The sequence below is a fragment of the Dendrobates tinctorius genome, unplaced genomic scaffold (assembly GCF_039654945.1).
Source record: "Dendrobates tinctorius isolate UK_male_01 unplaced genomic scaffold, ASM3965494v1 ptg000044l, whole genome shotgun sequence".
Classification (NCBI taxonomy): Eukaryota; Metazoa; Chordata; class Amphibia; order Anura; family Dendrobatidae; genus Dendrobates; species Dendrobates tinctorius.
In genome coordinates, this window is record NW_027361712.1 from 19,253,087 (window position 1) to 19,265,886 (window position 12,800).

Below are 12,800 nucleotides of genomic sequence, written 5' to 3' on the forward strand. Positions count from 1 at the left end.
CAGGTCCTGGACTTCAGCTCTCTTCCAGTCTTCTCAAGTTAAGTTTGTTTTTTGCTAATGTTCACACTTGCGCTTGTTGGTCAATTCAGTTTTTTGTGTAATCAGCCTGCCCCTGCTGGGGCTATGCTGAAATTCCACTCCTATTGATCAGTATTTGCCAATCTGTTTTTTGTCCCTTATTAGATTGGCCTCTTTTTTGCTCTGTCTCAGGATATTTCAGAGTGCTGATATAGGTTTAGAAGTCTAGTGACTTCAGGGTTAATTTTGCTATCAGAAGTGTTGGACAATATTTTTGTAGGTTTTTTTGGCAGATTTGCAGACAGTGTCTTTCCTTTTCTGTCCTTTTTAGTTAGCCGGGCCCCATCGTTTGCTCAGCCTATTTTCCTGCCTTTGTTTGTATTTTCATCTTGCTTCACCGTCAATACATGTGGGGGGCTGTCTTTCCTTTGGGGTCTGCTCTGGGGCAGTTAGTTTTCCTCTTTTCCTGCTTTAGGCTTATGTAATTCTCCGGTTGTGACGAGGCATCTAGGACCAACGTAGGAACGCTCCACGACTGCTGCTAGTTGTGCGGTTAAGATCAGGGATCTGCAATCTGCATAGTTACCAACTTCTCTGGTTTTCTGAGACTTAGCTTGTTGTCTTTTTTTCCTCCTCGGTTTCCCATTCATAACAGCTAGGGTTAGAATTAGGGTTAGGGTTGGAATTAGGGTTAGGGCTGGAATTACGATTAGGGTCGGAATTGGGGTTAGGGCTGGAATTAGGGTTGGGGTTAGGGTTAGGGTTGTAATTAGGATTGGGATTAGGGTTAGGGGTGGGTTGGGGTTAGAGTTGTGGTTAGGGTTATGATTAGGGTTGGGATTAGAGTTAGGGGTGTGTTGGGGTTAGGGGTGGAGATAGAATTGAGGGGTTTCCACTGTTTAGGCACATTAGGGGGTCTCCAAACGCGACATGGCGCCACCATTGATCCCAGCCAATTTTGAGTTCAAAAAGTTAAATAGTGATCCCTCCAATTCGAGCCCCGATGTGCGCCCATACTGTGGTTTACCCCCACATATGGGGTATCAGCGTACTCAGGAAAAATTGCACAACAACTTTGGGGGTCTAATTTCTCCTTGTACTCTTGGGAAAATAAAAAATTGGGGGCTAAGTAATTATTTTTGTGGAAAAAAAAATATTTTTTATTTTCACGACTCTACGTTATAAACATCTGTGAAGCACTTAGGGGTTCAAAGTGCTCACCACACATCTAGATTTGTTCCTTGGGTGGTCTAGTTTCCAAAATGGGGTCATTTTGTGAGTTCATTTTCCCCTTCGTCACTGAGGTCTGGTGAACTCCCTATTCTGGTGAAGGAAGGTAGTGAGCCTGATTATCAGGCACCTGAGCCTAATGAGGATGACTGGCTGAGTGGAGTCACGGACTGGTTATAAGGCTGCCGACGCCCTTCTGCCCTGCGGGTGACTTCTCTGTGGACTTCTAGGACACCAGTCTGATTCCTGCTCCTCTAAAGATAAGTTTTCTGCTTTGCCTGTTAGCATTTGTGTTTTGTTTTTGTTTTCCTTGCTTTTCTGGATTCTGCCATTCCCTGCTGGGGTGAGCTGAATCTCCTTTTGCCTGTAGCTCTGTCTTCAGAATATTCCTGAGTACTGACATAGCTTTTTTGAAGCCTAGCGTCTTCAGGGCCTTTTTTACTGTCAGTCTGTTGGCTCTTATTTTCATAGCGTTTTTCACGGATTGCAGACAGCAGCCTTCCTGTCCTTTCCTATCTAGTTAGCTTGGGCCCCGTCTTTGCTCAGTCTATCTTTCTGTCTGTGTTAGTGTTTTCATCTTGCTTCACCGTCATTATATGTTGGGGGCTGCCTATTGCTTTGGGGTCTGCTCTGGGGCAGTTTAGATTTCCCCTTTCTTTCTTTAGGCCTATTTAATTCTCCGGCTGTGATCGAGGGGTCTAGGGCATCGTAGGAACCCCCCACGACTACTGTTAGTTGTTGTTGATAGGATCAGGGGTCTGCAATCCGATAGCTGCCAACCTCTATGGTTTTCTGGACTTAGCTAGCATTTCTGTTTTTGCCTCCTACGGTGACTCAATCATAACAGGGTCACTTGTGGGGGGTTTCCACTGTTTAGGTACATTAGGGGATCTGAAAACGTAACATGACACCCGCAGACCATTCCATCAAGTCGGCATTTCAAAACGTCACTACTTCCCTTCCGAGCCCCAATGTGTGCCCAAACAGTGGTCCCCCCCACATATGGGGTACCAGCGTACTCAGGACAAACTGGAGAACAACTTTTGGGGTCCAAATTTATCCTGTTACCCTTGTGAAAATAAAAAATAGTGGGCTAAAAATCATTTTTTGAGGAAAAAAATTATTTTTTTATAAATTTCTGTGAAGCACTTAGGGATTCAAAGTGCTCACCACACATCTAGATTAGCTCCTTGGGTGGTCTAGTTTCCAAAATGGGGTCACTTTTGGGGGTTTTTCACTGTTTAGGTACATCAGATGCTCTGCAAACGTAATATGACACCCGCAGACCTTTCCATCAAGTCGGCATTTCAAAACGTCACTCACTACTTCCCTTCCGAGCCCCAACGTGTGCCCAAACAGTGGTCCCCCCCCACATATGGGGTACCAGCGTACTCAGGACAAACTGGACAACAACTTTTGGGGTCCAAATTTATCCTATTACCCTTGTCAAAATAAAAAATAGTGGGCTAAAAATCATTTTTTGAGGAAATTTTTTTTTTTTTTTCACGGCTCTGCTTTATAAACTTCTGTGAAGCACTTGGGGGTTCAAAGTGCTCACCACACATCTAGATTAGTTCCTTGGGTGATCTAGTTTCCAAAATGGGGTCACTTGTGGGGAGTTTCCACTGTTTAGATACATCAGGGGCTCTGCAAACGTAACATGACACCCGCAGACCATTCCATCAAGTCGGCATTTCAAAATGTCACTACTTCCCTTCCGAGCCCCAGCGTGTGCCCAAACAGTGTTCCCCCCCATATATGGGATACCATTGTACTCAGGACAAACTGGACAACAATTTTTGAGGTCCAAATTTATCCTGTTACCCTTGTGAAAATAAAAAATAGTGGGCTAAAAATCATTTTTTGAGGAAAAAAACTATTTTTATTTTGCGTTATAAACTTCTGTGAAGCACCTGGGGGTTCAAAGTGCTCACTATGCATCTAGATAAGTTCCTTAGGGGGTCTAGTTTCCAAAATGGGGTAATTTGTGGGGGAGCTCCAAAGTTTAGGCACACAGGGGCTCTCCAAATACGACATGGTGTCCGCTAACGATTGGAGCTAATTTTCCATTCAAAAAGTCAAAAGACGCTCCTTCCCTTCTGTGCCCTGCCGTGCGCCCAAACAGTGGTTCCCCCCACATATGGGGTACCAGCGTACTCAGGACAATCTGGACAGCAACCTTTGGGGTCCAATTTATCCTGTTACCATTGTGAAAATAAAAAATAGCGGGCTAAAAAAACATTTTTGAGCAAAAAAAAAATGATTTTTTATTTTCACTGCTCTGCGTTATAAACTTCTGTGAACCACTTGGGGGTTCAAAGTGCTCACCACACATCTAGATAAGCTCCTTGGGGGTCTACTTTCCAAAATGGGGTCACTTGTGGGGGAGTTCCAATGTTTAGGCACACCGGGGCTCTCCAGACGCGACATGGTGTCCGCTAACGATTGAAGCTAATTTTCCAATCAAAAAGTCAAATGGCCCTCCTTCCCTTCCGGGCCCTGCCGTGCGCCCAAACAGTGGTTTTTGACCACATATGAGCTATTGGTGTGCTCAGGAGAAATTGCCCAACAAATTTTAGGATCCATTTTATCCTTTTGCCCATGTGAAAATGAAAAAACTGAGGCTAAATAAAATTTATGTGAAAAAAGTACTTTTTTTTATGGATCAATTTGTGAAGCACCCAAAAAAAAAATTTTGTTTCCAAAATTGTGCTGATGTAAAGTAGACATGTGGGAAATGTTATTTATTAACTATTTTGTGTCAGATAACTCTGGTTTAAAAGAATAAAAATTCAAAATTTGAAAATTGCTAAATTTTCTAAATTTTCACCAAATTTCCGTTTTTTTCACAAATAAACGCAAAAATTATCGACCTAAATTTACCACTAACATGAAGCCCAATATGTCACGAAAAAAGAGTCTCGGAATCGCTAGGATGCGTTGAAGCTTTCCAGAGTTATTACCTCATAAAGGGACACTGGTCAGAATTGCAAAAAATGGCCAGGTCATTAAGGTCAAAATAGGCTGGGTCATGAAGGGGCTAAAGGGATCTCCGGTATGGAAGTCAAGGCAATTGCCTTCAAATGCTCTGATACTGACCCAAGTCTCTCTTAAAGGGATCTCCTGTATGGAAGTTAGAGCAAATCCCTCAACTCTCTGATTCTGACCCCAGGATTCTATTAAAGGGATCATTGGTATGCAAGTCAGGTCAAATCCACTCAGCACTCTGGTTCTGATCCCAGGCTCTCTTAAAGGGATTCCCAGTATGGAAGTTAGGGCAGTTCCACTCAGCGCTCTGGTTCTGACCCCAGTCTCTCCTAAAGGGATCATTGGTATGGAAGTTAGGGCAATTCCACTCAGCGCTCGGGTTCTGACCTCAGACCTCTCTTAAAGGGATCTCCGGTATGGAAGTTAAGGTAAATTCCTCAGCGATCTGATTCTCACCCCAGGCTTCTATTAAAGGGATCATTGGTATGGAAGTCAGGGCAAAACCACTCAGCGCTCTGGTTCTGACGCTAGGCCTCTCTTAATGGGATCCCCGGTCTGGAAGTTAGGACCGTTCCACTCAGCGCTCTGGTTCTGACCCAAGGCTGACGAGATGATGTGTGATATTAAGGGTAGTAGTCCGGTGGCTCTGGCTGATGGGATGATGTGGGATGTTAGGGGTAGTAGTCCGGATGCTCTGGCTGACGGGATGATATGGGGTATTAGGGGTAGTAGTCTGGTGGGTCTGATGGGATGATGTGGGATATTAGTGGTAGTAGGCTGGTGGCTGTGACGGGATGATGTGGGATATTAGTGGTAGTTGTCTGGTGGCTCTGGCTGACTGGATGATGTGGGATATTAGGGGTAGTAGTCCGGTGGCTTTGATGGGATGATCGCTGAGTGGAATTGCCCTAACTTCCATACCAATGATCCCTTTAAGAGAGCCTGGGATCAGAACCAGAGCGCTCAGTGGATTTGCCCTGACTTGCATATCAATGATCCCGTTAATAGAATCCTGGGGTCAGAATCAGAGAGTTGAGGGATTTTCCAGAACTTCCATACAGGAGATCCCTTTAAAAGAGCCTGGGGTCAGTATCAGAGCATTTGAAGGCAATTGCCCTGACTTCCATACCGGGGATCCCTTTAAGAGAGCCTGGGGTCAGAAACAGAACGCTGAGTGGAATTGCCCTAACTTCCATACCGGGAATCCCTTTAAGAGAGGCCTGGGGTCAAAACCAAAGCGCTGGATGGATTTGCCTTGACTTCCATACCAATGATCCCTTTAATAGAAGTCTGGGGTCAGAATCAGTGCGCTGAGGGATTTGCCCTAACTTCCATACCGGAGATCCCTTTAAGAGGGAAGATGTGCCTATGGTACTATGGGATGGAGGATGTGTGATGTTTATATGGGCAGGGAGGGGGTGATTCATTTCTGTCCTGTGCTCTCTGCTCCTTTCTGGGGGACAGACAATGGCTGGGAGCTTATGTTTCTGGGGATGCTAGATTTCTCCCATCCGGTCAGGGTCTGTTGAGGTGTTGTGAAGTGAGAAAACTGTTGCTCATAGCAACCAATCACAGCTCAGCTTCTTTTAGACAGCTCTGGTGAAATGAAACAATGCTTCGTGATTGGTTGGTGATACATACATTCAATTTTATATATATAGATGAATGCTGTTTGGTTTCATAGGGTTTGACTATTGAAATACTGCTATATTTTTAGCGAATACACCAGGTTGGTGCTACGCTTTATATCATATATGGTGTTATTTTGGTCATTACAACAGTATAGGCAGTTTGCTTGTATCAGCTGTAGTGCGATGTCTTTCCTTTATTCATTTACTAGCTGAAGAGCCCGGCGTTGCCCGGGCTTAATAGCTAATTAGCTAACTGTGGTTAGTTATAACAAATTATAATGATTATCCTCCATCCCATAGTCCCGTGCCCATATACGCATCACACATCCTACATCCCATAGTCCCGTGCCCATATACCCATCACACATCCTCCATCCCATAGTCCAGTGCCCATATACCAATGACACATCCTCAATCCCATAGTCCAGTGCCCATATCTATGTATGATAGGTATATGGGCATGGAACTATGGGATGATGGATATGTATGATGGGTATATCAGTGTTTTAGTATTTTACCTCAGTGTTAGATCAGTATTTTAATTCAGTATTTGGTCAGCATTTTACCTGTGTTTGGTCAGTATTTTACCTTAGTGTTTGGTCTGTATTTTACCTCAGAAATTGGTCAGTATTTTACCTCAGTATTTAATCAGTATTTTTGTTCTACGCCGGTAACAATAGAGCGCGGCAGTAATGGAGGAGGAGATGATTCATTTCTATCATGTGCTCTCTGCTCCTTTCTGGGCGGCAGACAATGGCTAGGAGCTTATGTTCCCGGGGATTCCACCCGCGGCTGTTCCGGGCACATGTCAACTGGTCAAAACAGCTAACATGTGCCATAAAAGATGTGTGGAGACATGACCTGCGCAGTACAGGTATGGCGCATGTCGTGATGGGGTTAAAAAAAACCTTTTATTTCACACTGTTAAACTTAATGGTGTTGTTCAAAAGTACAAGTTGTCTCTCAAAAAACGAGCCCTTATATGACTATATGGCCAGAAAAATAAAAAAGTTATGGTTCTTGTGAAAAAGGGGAGGAGAATATGGAAAAATCACCTGGTAGTGAAGGGGTTAAGATTAGGGCTCTGTGGAGGCCATATCATTATTTCCTAGAATCCTTGTTCTTTACATTGAAGATATTTTTTATGATATTGTTTGTATGTTTGGGATTATTATCTTGCTGCAGAATACATTTGGAGCCAATCAGATGCATCCCTGATGGTATTGCATGATGGATAATTTCATGCTTTTATTTCTCAGCGTTGAGGACATTATTAATCATGACCAAATCCCCAACTCCCTTTGCTGAAATTCAGTTCCAAGCTCGCAAGGGACCTGCACAATCCATTGCTGTATCCTGTAGAGTGTAGACGCTATGGTGAACAAACTGCATTCTGTAACAGCCAAATGTTTCCCATTTTAACTCATCAGTCCATAGCACCTGCCATTTTATAGCACACCGGTTCCTGTGTTTTCGTGTATAGTTGAGTCAGTTGGCCTAGTTTCCATGTTGAATATATGGCTTTTGGTCTACAATTCTTCCATAATGACTACTTCTGGACAAACTTGTCACTGGTTGCTGCCAGTCCTGAACTGATCGCACTGCTGGATATCTCCTGATTTTCAAAGAAAAAAAGCATGATATGTCTTACATCTGCTGCACAATGTTTCCTTGGCTGGCCACTGAGTTTATGGTCCTCTACATTGCCTTAACATTACTTGGTGATTCTTCTAAACAGTTTTAACAGCACGTTTTGAAGTATTTTCCTTGGAGAAACCTTGCTAATACGGTATAACTAGCTTGTGCCTTGTTGCTGTGCTTAGTCTTACCATTGTGTTTGACCTATGACATGAAACTGTCTTTCACATCCTCAATTTTGTAGCATAGTTTGGCTGTTCCTCACTCAGTTTCACGCCTCCTGCACAGCTGTTTCTGTTTTAGTTAATTATTGAGTTTCAACCGAAATATGAAAATGATGATCATTATCACTTGTTTGGTATAATTGTTTACTCATCCACTTGATTATAACTCATTCCTACTGTACAGTCATGCAGCTCCTCAGCCCTCTATATACAGCCTCCTCTTGCATTATATGGTGTCTCAGCCCCTCTATATACAGGTTCCCCCTGCAGTATATTGCTCCTCAGCTCCTTCTATATAAGGCCCCCTCTTGCACTGCATTGGAGGCAAGACAGGTAATGCCTCCCATACACTTTAGATAGCTGTCGGCAGAATGATGGTTTAGCTGATCGCTCTGCCAACAGTTGTTTCCGAAACTTTCTCATTCACTGGAGCACTCAGCTGGTCAAGCACTCATGTGTCATCCATAAGAGTGCCACTTTGAAATACTTCTGGCCGCAGCTTATCTATTGGAGAACAAAAGAATTGTAAGCCCCTAATCCTACATGCCACATGCTTCTGTTCTTTGGCATCGTCTATCGGAGGCCCCCAGACACATTAGACTGTCAGCCCAACCCATCAATACGTTAGTCTAATGCATAGAGGCCTTAAAGGGGTTTTCCCCCAAACTAAGTTGGTTTTAATTGATAGATCTTGGAATAATTATAAGTTCCACAACTGGATGTGTTACATAAGATTATCTCAGCACAAGAATATTTATCAGTGTGCCCTGCTATGTACTGTGTAGTGACCTTGGAGGAACATGGTCTGATCATACCACAGCTCCTAGGCATAATATGATATATTATTATATAATGGTATAATATTTTCTTCTTCTTTTAGTTTGATTTTTTTTTGTTTATATTTTTACAATTTTTTTAAACTTTTTTTTTCTATTTTTTACTTAGTCCAATCATGGGACATCAACTTTTCCCTGCCTTGATCTAACACCCTGCAGTGCTGTGTGAAGGGGTTATACAGTGCTGTTCAAATTAATTGGGACAAAGCATTTTTTAAGTAAAATCGTAAGTTGGTTACCAGTCAGTGATTCAAACCAGTTTTAACTGCTTTGAACAGGTGTGAGTGTACAACCTTGAGTAACAAAATGTGGTTTGACTGGTTTTAGTCTGAAAATAACAGCTAGCTGCCCCCTCAGCTTCAGTTGAGAGCTTGTTTCTGTGAGGAGTGGTTTAGTGTACTTTTTCTCTGTGTGATTCGTGCCTGTAAAAATGGATGTTACTCCACGGAAGAGGTGTAGAATTATTACTCTTAATGAACATACAAGTCTGACTGTAAGAGAAATCGCTTCCACCGTTGGTATTGGAAAATCTACCATTTCAAGAATAATTTGCAGACACAATAAAACTGGATCGTTTTCTCCAAAACGAAAATGGAAATGTGAAGGAAAAGGAAAACGACACCAAGAAGAACTGATAAAACACTTAGAAATAGTAAAATTACTGCAAGAAAAACAAGCAAAGACCTCCTAAGGCTGGTTTCACATTAGCGCTGAAACAACGCTGCGCACTGCGTCGGTAAGCCCCGCCCCGATCCGGCTCCCTGCCCGCCCCATCCGGGATCACCGCCTACTATCGCATTTGCACGCATGCGATCGGCGCACCCTATCTTTAGCATAGGGTGCGCAGATCATGCGCTGCCAGTGGGAAAGTAGCGTGCTGCGCACTTTTGACGGTGCGCCGTGCGCGCCGAAATGCAGCATGTTTGTTTTAACGCTACTGTGAAACCAGCCTTAGAGACTTGTTCGCTGCAGGTATTGATATTAGCGATTTGACTGTACGGCGCAGGCTTCTGGAAGTTGGTCGGAGGGCAACAAAGTCAGTAAAGAAACAACTTCTGACATCGCCAATGAAGGCAAAATGACTCTCATGGGCAAAAAAATATAAACCTTGGACAACTAGCCAGTGGAAAAAGGTAATTTTCAGTGATGAAACCCATCTTTTTGTTCAAGGGTACAGAGCAAGTGTGGTTAGAAGCAAAAATGAACCATTGTGAGCTGATCATATTCAACAAACTGTAAAACACCCTCAAAAACAGATGTTTTGGGGCTTTTTTACAGCTGATGGTACAGGGAGCTTATTTCCTGTCGATGGTATGATGAATTCATCCAAATACAAAGTCGTTTTAAAACGTTTTATTGTGTCATTCATGCGTAAATTTGAAGGGACATTCCAACAAGATTTGGCTCCATGCCACAATTCCAAGTGTGTGAAGAAATTCCTGGAAGAAAATAAAGTAAAAGTGCTGGAATGACCTGGCAATTCACCAGACTAAAATCCTATAGAAAATTAGTGGAGCATTGTTAAGAGACGTCTTGGCAAAATGGACTGTACAACCAAAGAACGCATGATAAACAGTGCCATACAAGTGTGGTTCCATGATGAAGAATTGAAGAATTTATGCAAAAACTTGGTAGAATCAATGCCAAAACGCATTGAAAATCTCATATGTGCTAAAGGAGGACATATTTCTTACTAAAATTAGTATGTAACAGTGCATTATAACATTTTATTATTAAATATTCAAAAATGTGTTTTTTTGCTTTGTCCCAATTAATTTGCACAAATCTGTACTTGCTATTTCAGTCACTCAAAAATCCACAAGTTGAAATGCTGTACATTTGAGCATTATTCATGTTTTGTAAGTTTGCAAAAATAGTATAAGAATGTGTTTGAAATGTGTTTCTGAATGTATTACATCTTTTTGCTCCAGCTAATAAAATGCTAGGAAAGAGAAATAATAGGGATAACTAAAGTATGGACATTAAAAAGGCAAACAATGAGACATGTACTTTTTTATTTTTTTTTTACAGCATTTGGAAGAGATTCTTTATATACCCCATGTAACAACGTTGACCGCTTGAGGGCCATTCAGGTATATACCGTACCTTTTACAAATACTGAGAATTGTACTTATAAAACATCTTTCCCTGAAGGTGGCCATGCACATTGGATATTAGAAGGTTAACAGTAATATTTTTTCACATAAAAATCATGGGCTAGCGCATATCATCTGAGGATTTTACCCCTTTCCGACATGTGGCGTAATAGCTGATCTATACAGCTGACATCTGCCCGCAACAGCCGCGGATGGAATTACCATGCACCGCAGCTGTTAACTAGTTAAATGCCACTGTCAATCTCTGACAATGGCATTTAACTTGTGCTTCCAGTTAGCTCGTCACTTAAACCTACCCATCGGTGACCCCATCACATGATTGCAGGTCACCGATGACAACCAGAGGTCTGCAGTAGATTGATATGAGTGCCGCCCCATGGTCGGCGTTCATAGCAAGTGAGCATTTCTGCTACACACAGGCGATTGGATCATTGCCTGTGTATAGCAGAGGCAATCAAGGTACTGCAGCTTCTACATGTAGTCTCCCAAGGAGACTATTGAGCATGCAAAATGTTAAAAAAATGTTTTTAAACAAATAAAAAAAGATATAAAAGTTTAAATCACCCCCATTTCACCCCATTCAAAACAAAACAATAATAAATTCAAATATTCACATATTTGGTATCGCCATGTTTACCCTATGAATATAAAAAGAGAATTAAACCAATCGCTAAACGGCATAATGACAAAAACATTCAAAATGCCAGAACTACGGGGGTTTTTTTTCGTCGCGCTACATTGCAATGACGGGCAATCAAAAGATTGTAGCTACACCAAAATGGTATGTAATGGCACGTAAAAAATAAGCCCTCACCCAGCCCCAGATCCCAAAAAATAGAGACAGGTCTCGGAAAAATGACACCTTTTTTTTTGTAAACAAATTTTGTTTTTTTGTTTTTTTTCACCAAGCTAATTTAGCTTGCATAACTCAATGCATGCAACTACTGCATCTATAGAAGAATAACTGTAAATATATATGAGTGTATTAAGTACATCTTCCTCAACAGGAGAAGAATGGGAATGTAGGGATGCTGCAGTTGCCATGCAGTAGTCCCGTTTTGTTGCTTCAAAGGAAAGTCTCTTATCTGCTACTTAAAGGGAACCTGTCAGCAGTTTTGGCTGATATAAGATGCGGACATCACCTTTCAGGGCTTATACACAGCATTCTATAACGCTGTATGTAAACCCCCAACCAGACTTGAAAGAACTGAAAAATAAGTTTTATTATACTTACCTGTGGGGCGGTCCGGTCCAATGGGTGTCATCCACAAGAAGCACTCCTGCTTGCTTCTTGTGGATGACGCGATCATGCATCATCCAAACAGTCTCCCCGGCATCATCCCACAAATATAAACCCCTCTTGCCACCGTTAGCGAGCAAATGGGAAGAGCCAGGCAAGGCGCCAAAATTAGCGCAACTAATAGATGGGCCTTTTCTGGGCAGCTGCAGGCTGCTATTTTTAGGCTGGGGGGGTCAATATCCATGGCCCCTTACCAGCCTGAAAATACCAGCTGTTAGCTTTAGCAAGGTTGGTTGTCAAAAACGGTGGACCCCACACCTTTTTTTAGAAAAAATTATTTATTTGAACAATTGAAAAAAACAGCGTGGGACCCCTCTATTCTTGATAAAAAATAATTTAAAAAAACGGTGTGGGGTCCCCCCTATTTTTGACAACCAACCTGAATAACGCTGACAGCTGAGGGCTGATATTCTCAGGCTGGTAAGGGGCCATTGATCTTGGCCTCCCCACAGCCTAAAAACAGCAGCCCCCAACTGCCCAGAAAAGGTGCATCTATTAGACAGGTTCTTCCCACTTGCCCTGTAGAGGTGGCAAGTGGGGTAATAAGGGGTTAATGTCACCTTTCTATTGTAAGGTGACATTAAGCCCGGATTAGTAATGGAGAGGTGTCAATAATTCCATTGCGACGCCATCGATCTCCTGTAAAAAAGGTGAAAATAATAAAGCAACAATATACATTACCTGTCCGGCGCTCAGTCACGTCCCAAGGCGTAATCCATCTCGGGGGTTAATTAGTTTACAGGCGGAGCGCTGTTAACACAACCGCTCTGACTGTAAAGTACTGGGGAATGAATGGAAGCAGAGCGCAGACTCAGTGA

General features: G+C 42.5%; 1 protein-coding gene across 3 annotated transcripts in view; it reads left to right on the top strand.

Annotated features, from left to right (window-relative positions):
• The window catches only part of RNF212B (ring finger protein 212B), a 585,489-nt gene that overhangs the window by 526,353 nt on the left and 46,336 nt on the right, over positions 1-12,800 (top strand). For all 3 annotated transcript variants that reach the window (XM_073575552.1, XM_073575554.1, XM_073575553.1), the window contains one exon: positions 10,597-10,658. In XM_073575552.1, coding sequence (XP_073431653.1) covers positions 10,597-10,658 — 62 coding nt within the window. The remainder of the gene's footprint in view (positions 1-10,596; positions 10,659-12,800) is intronic.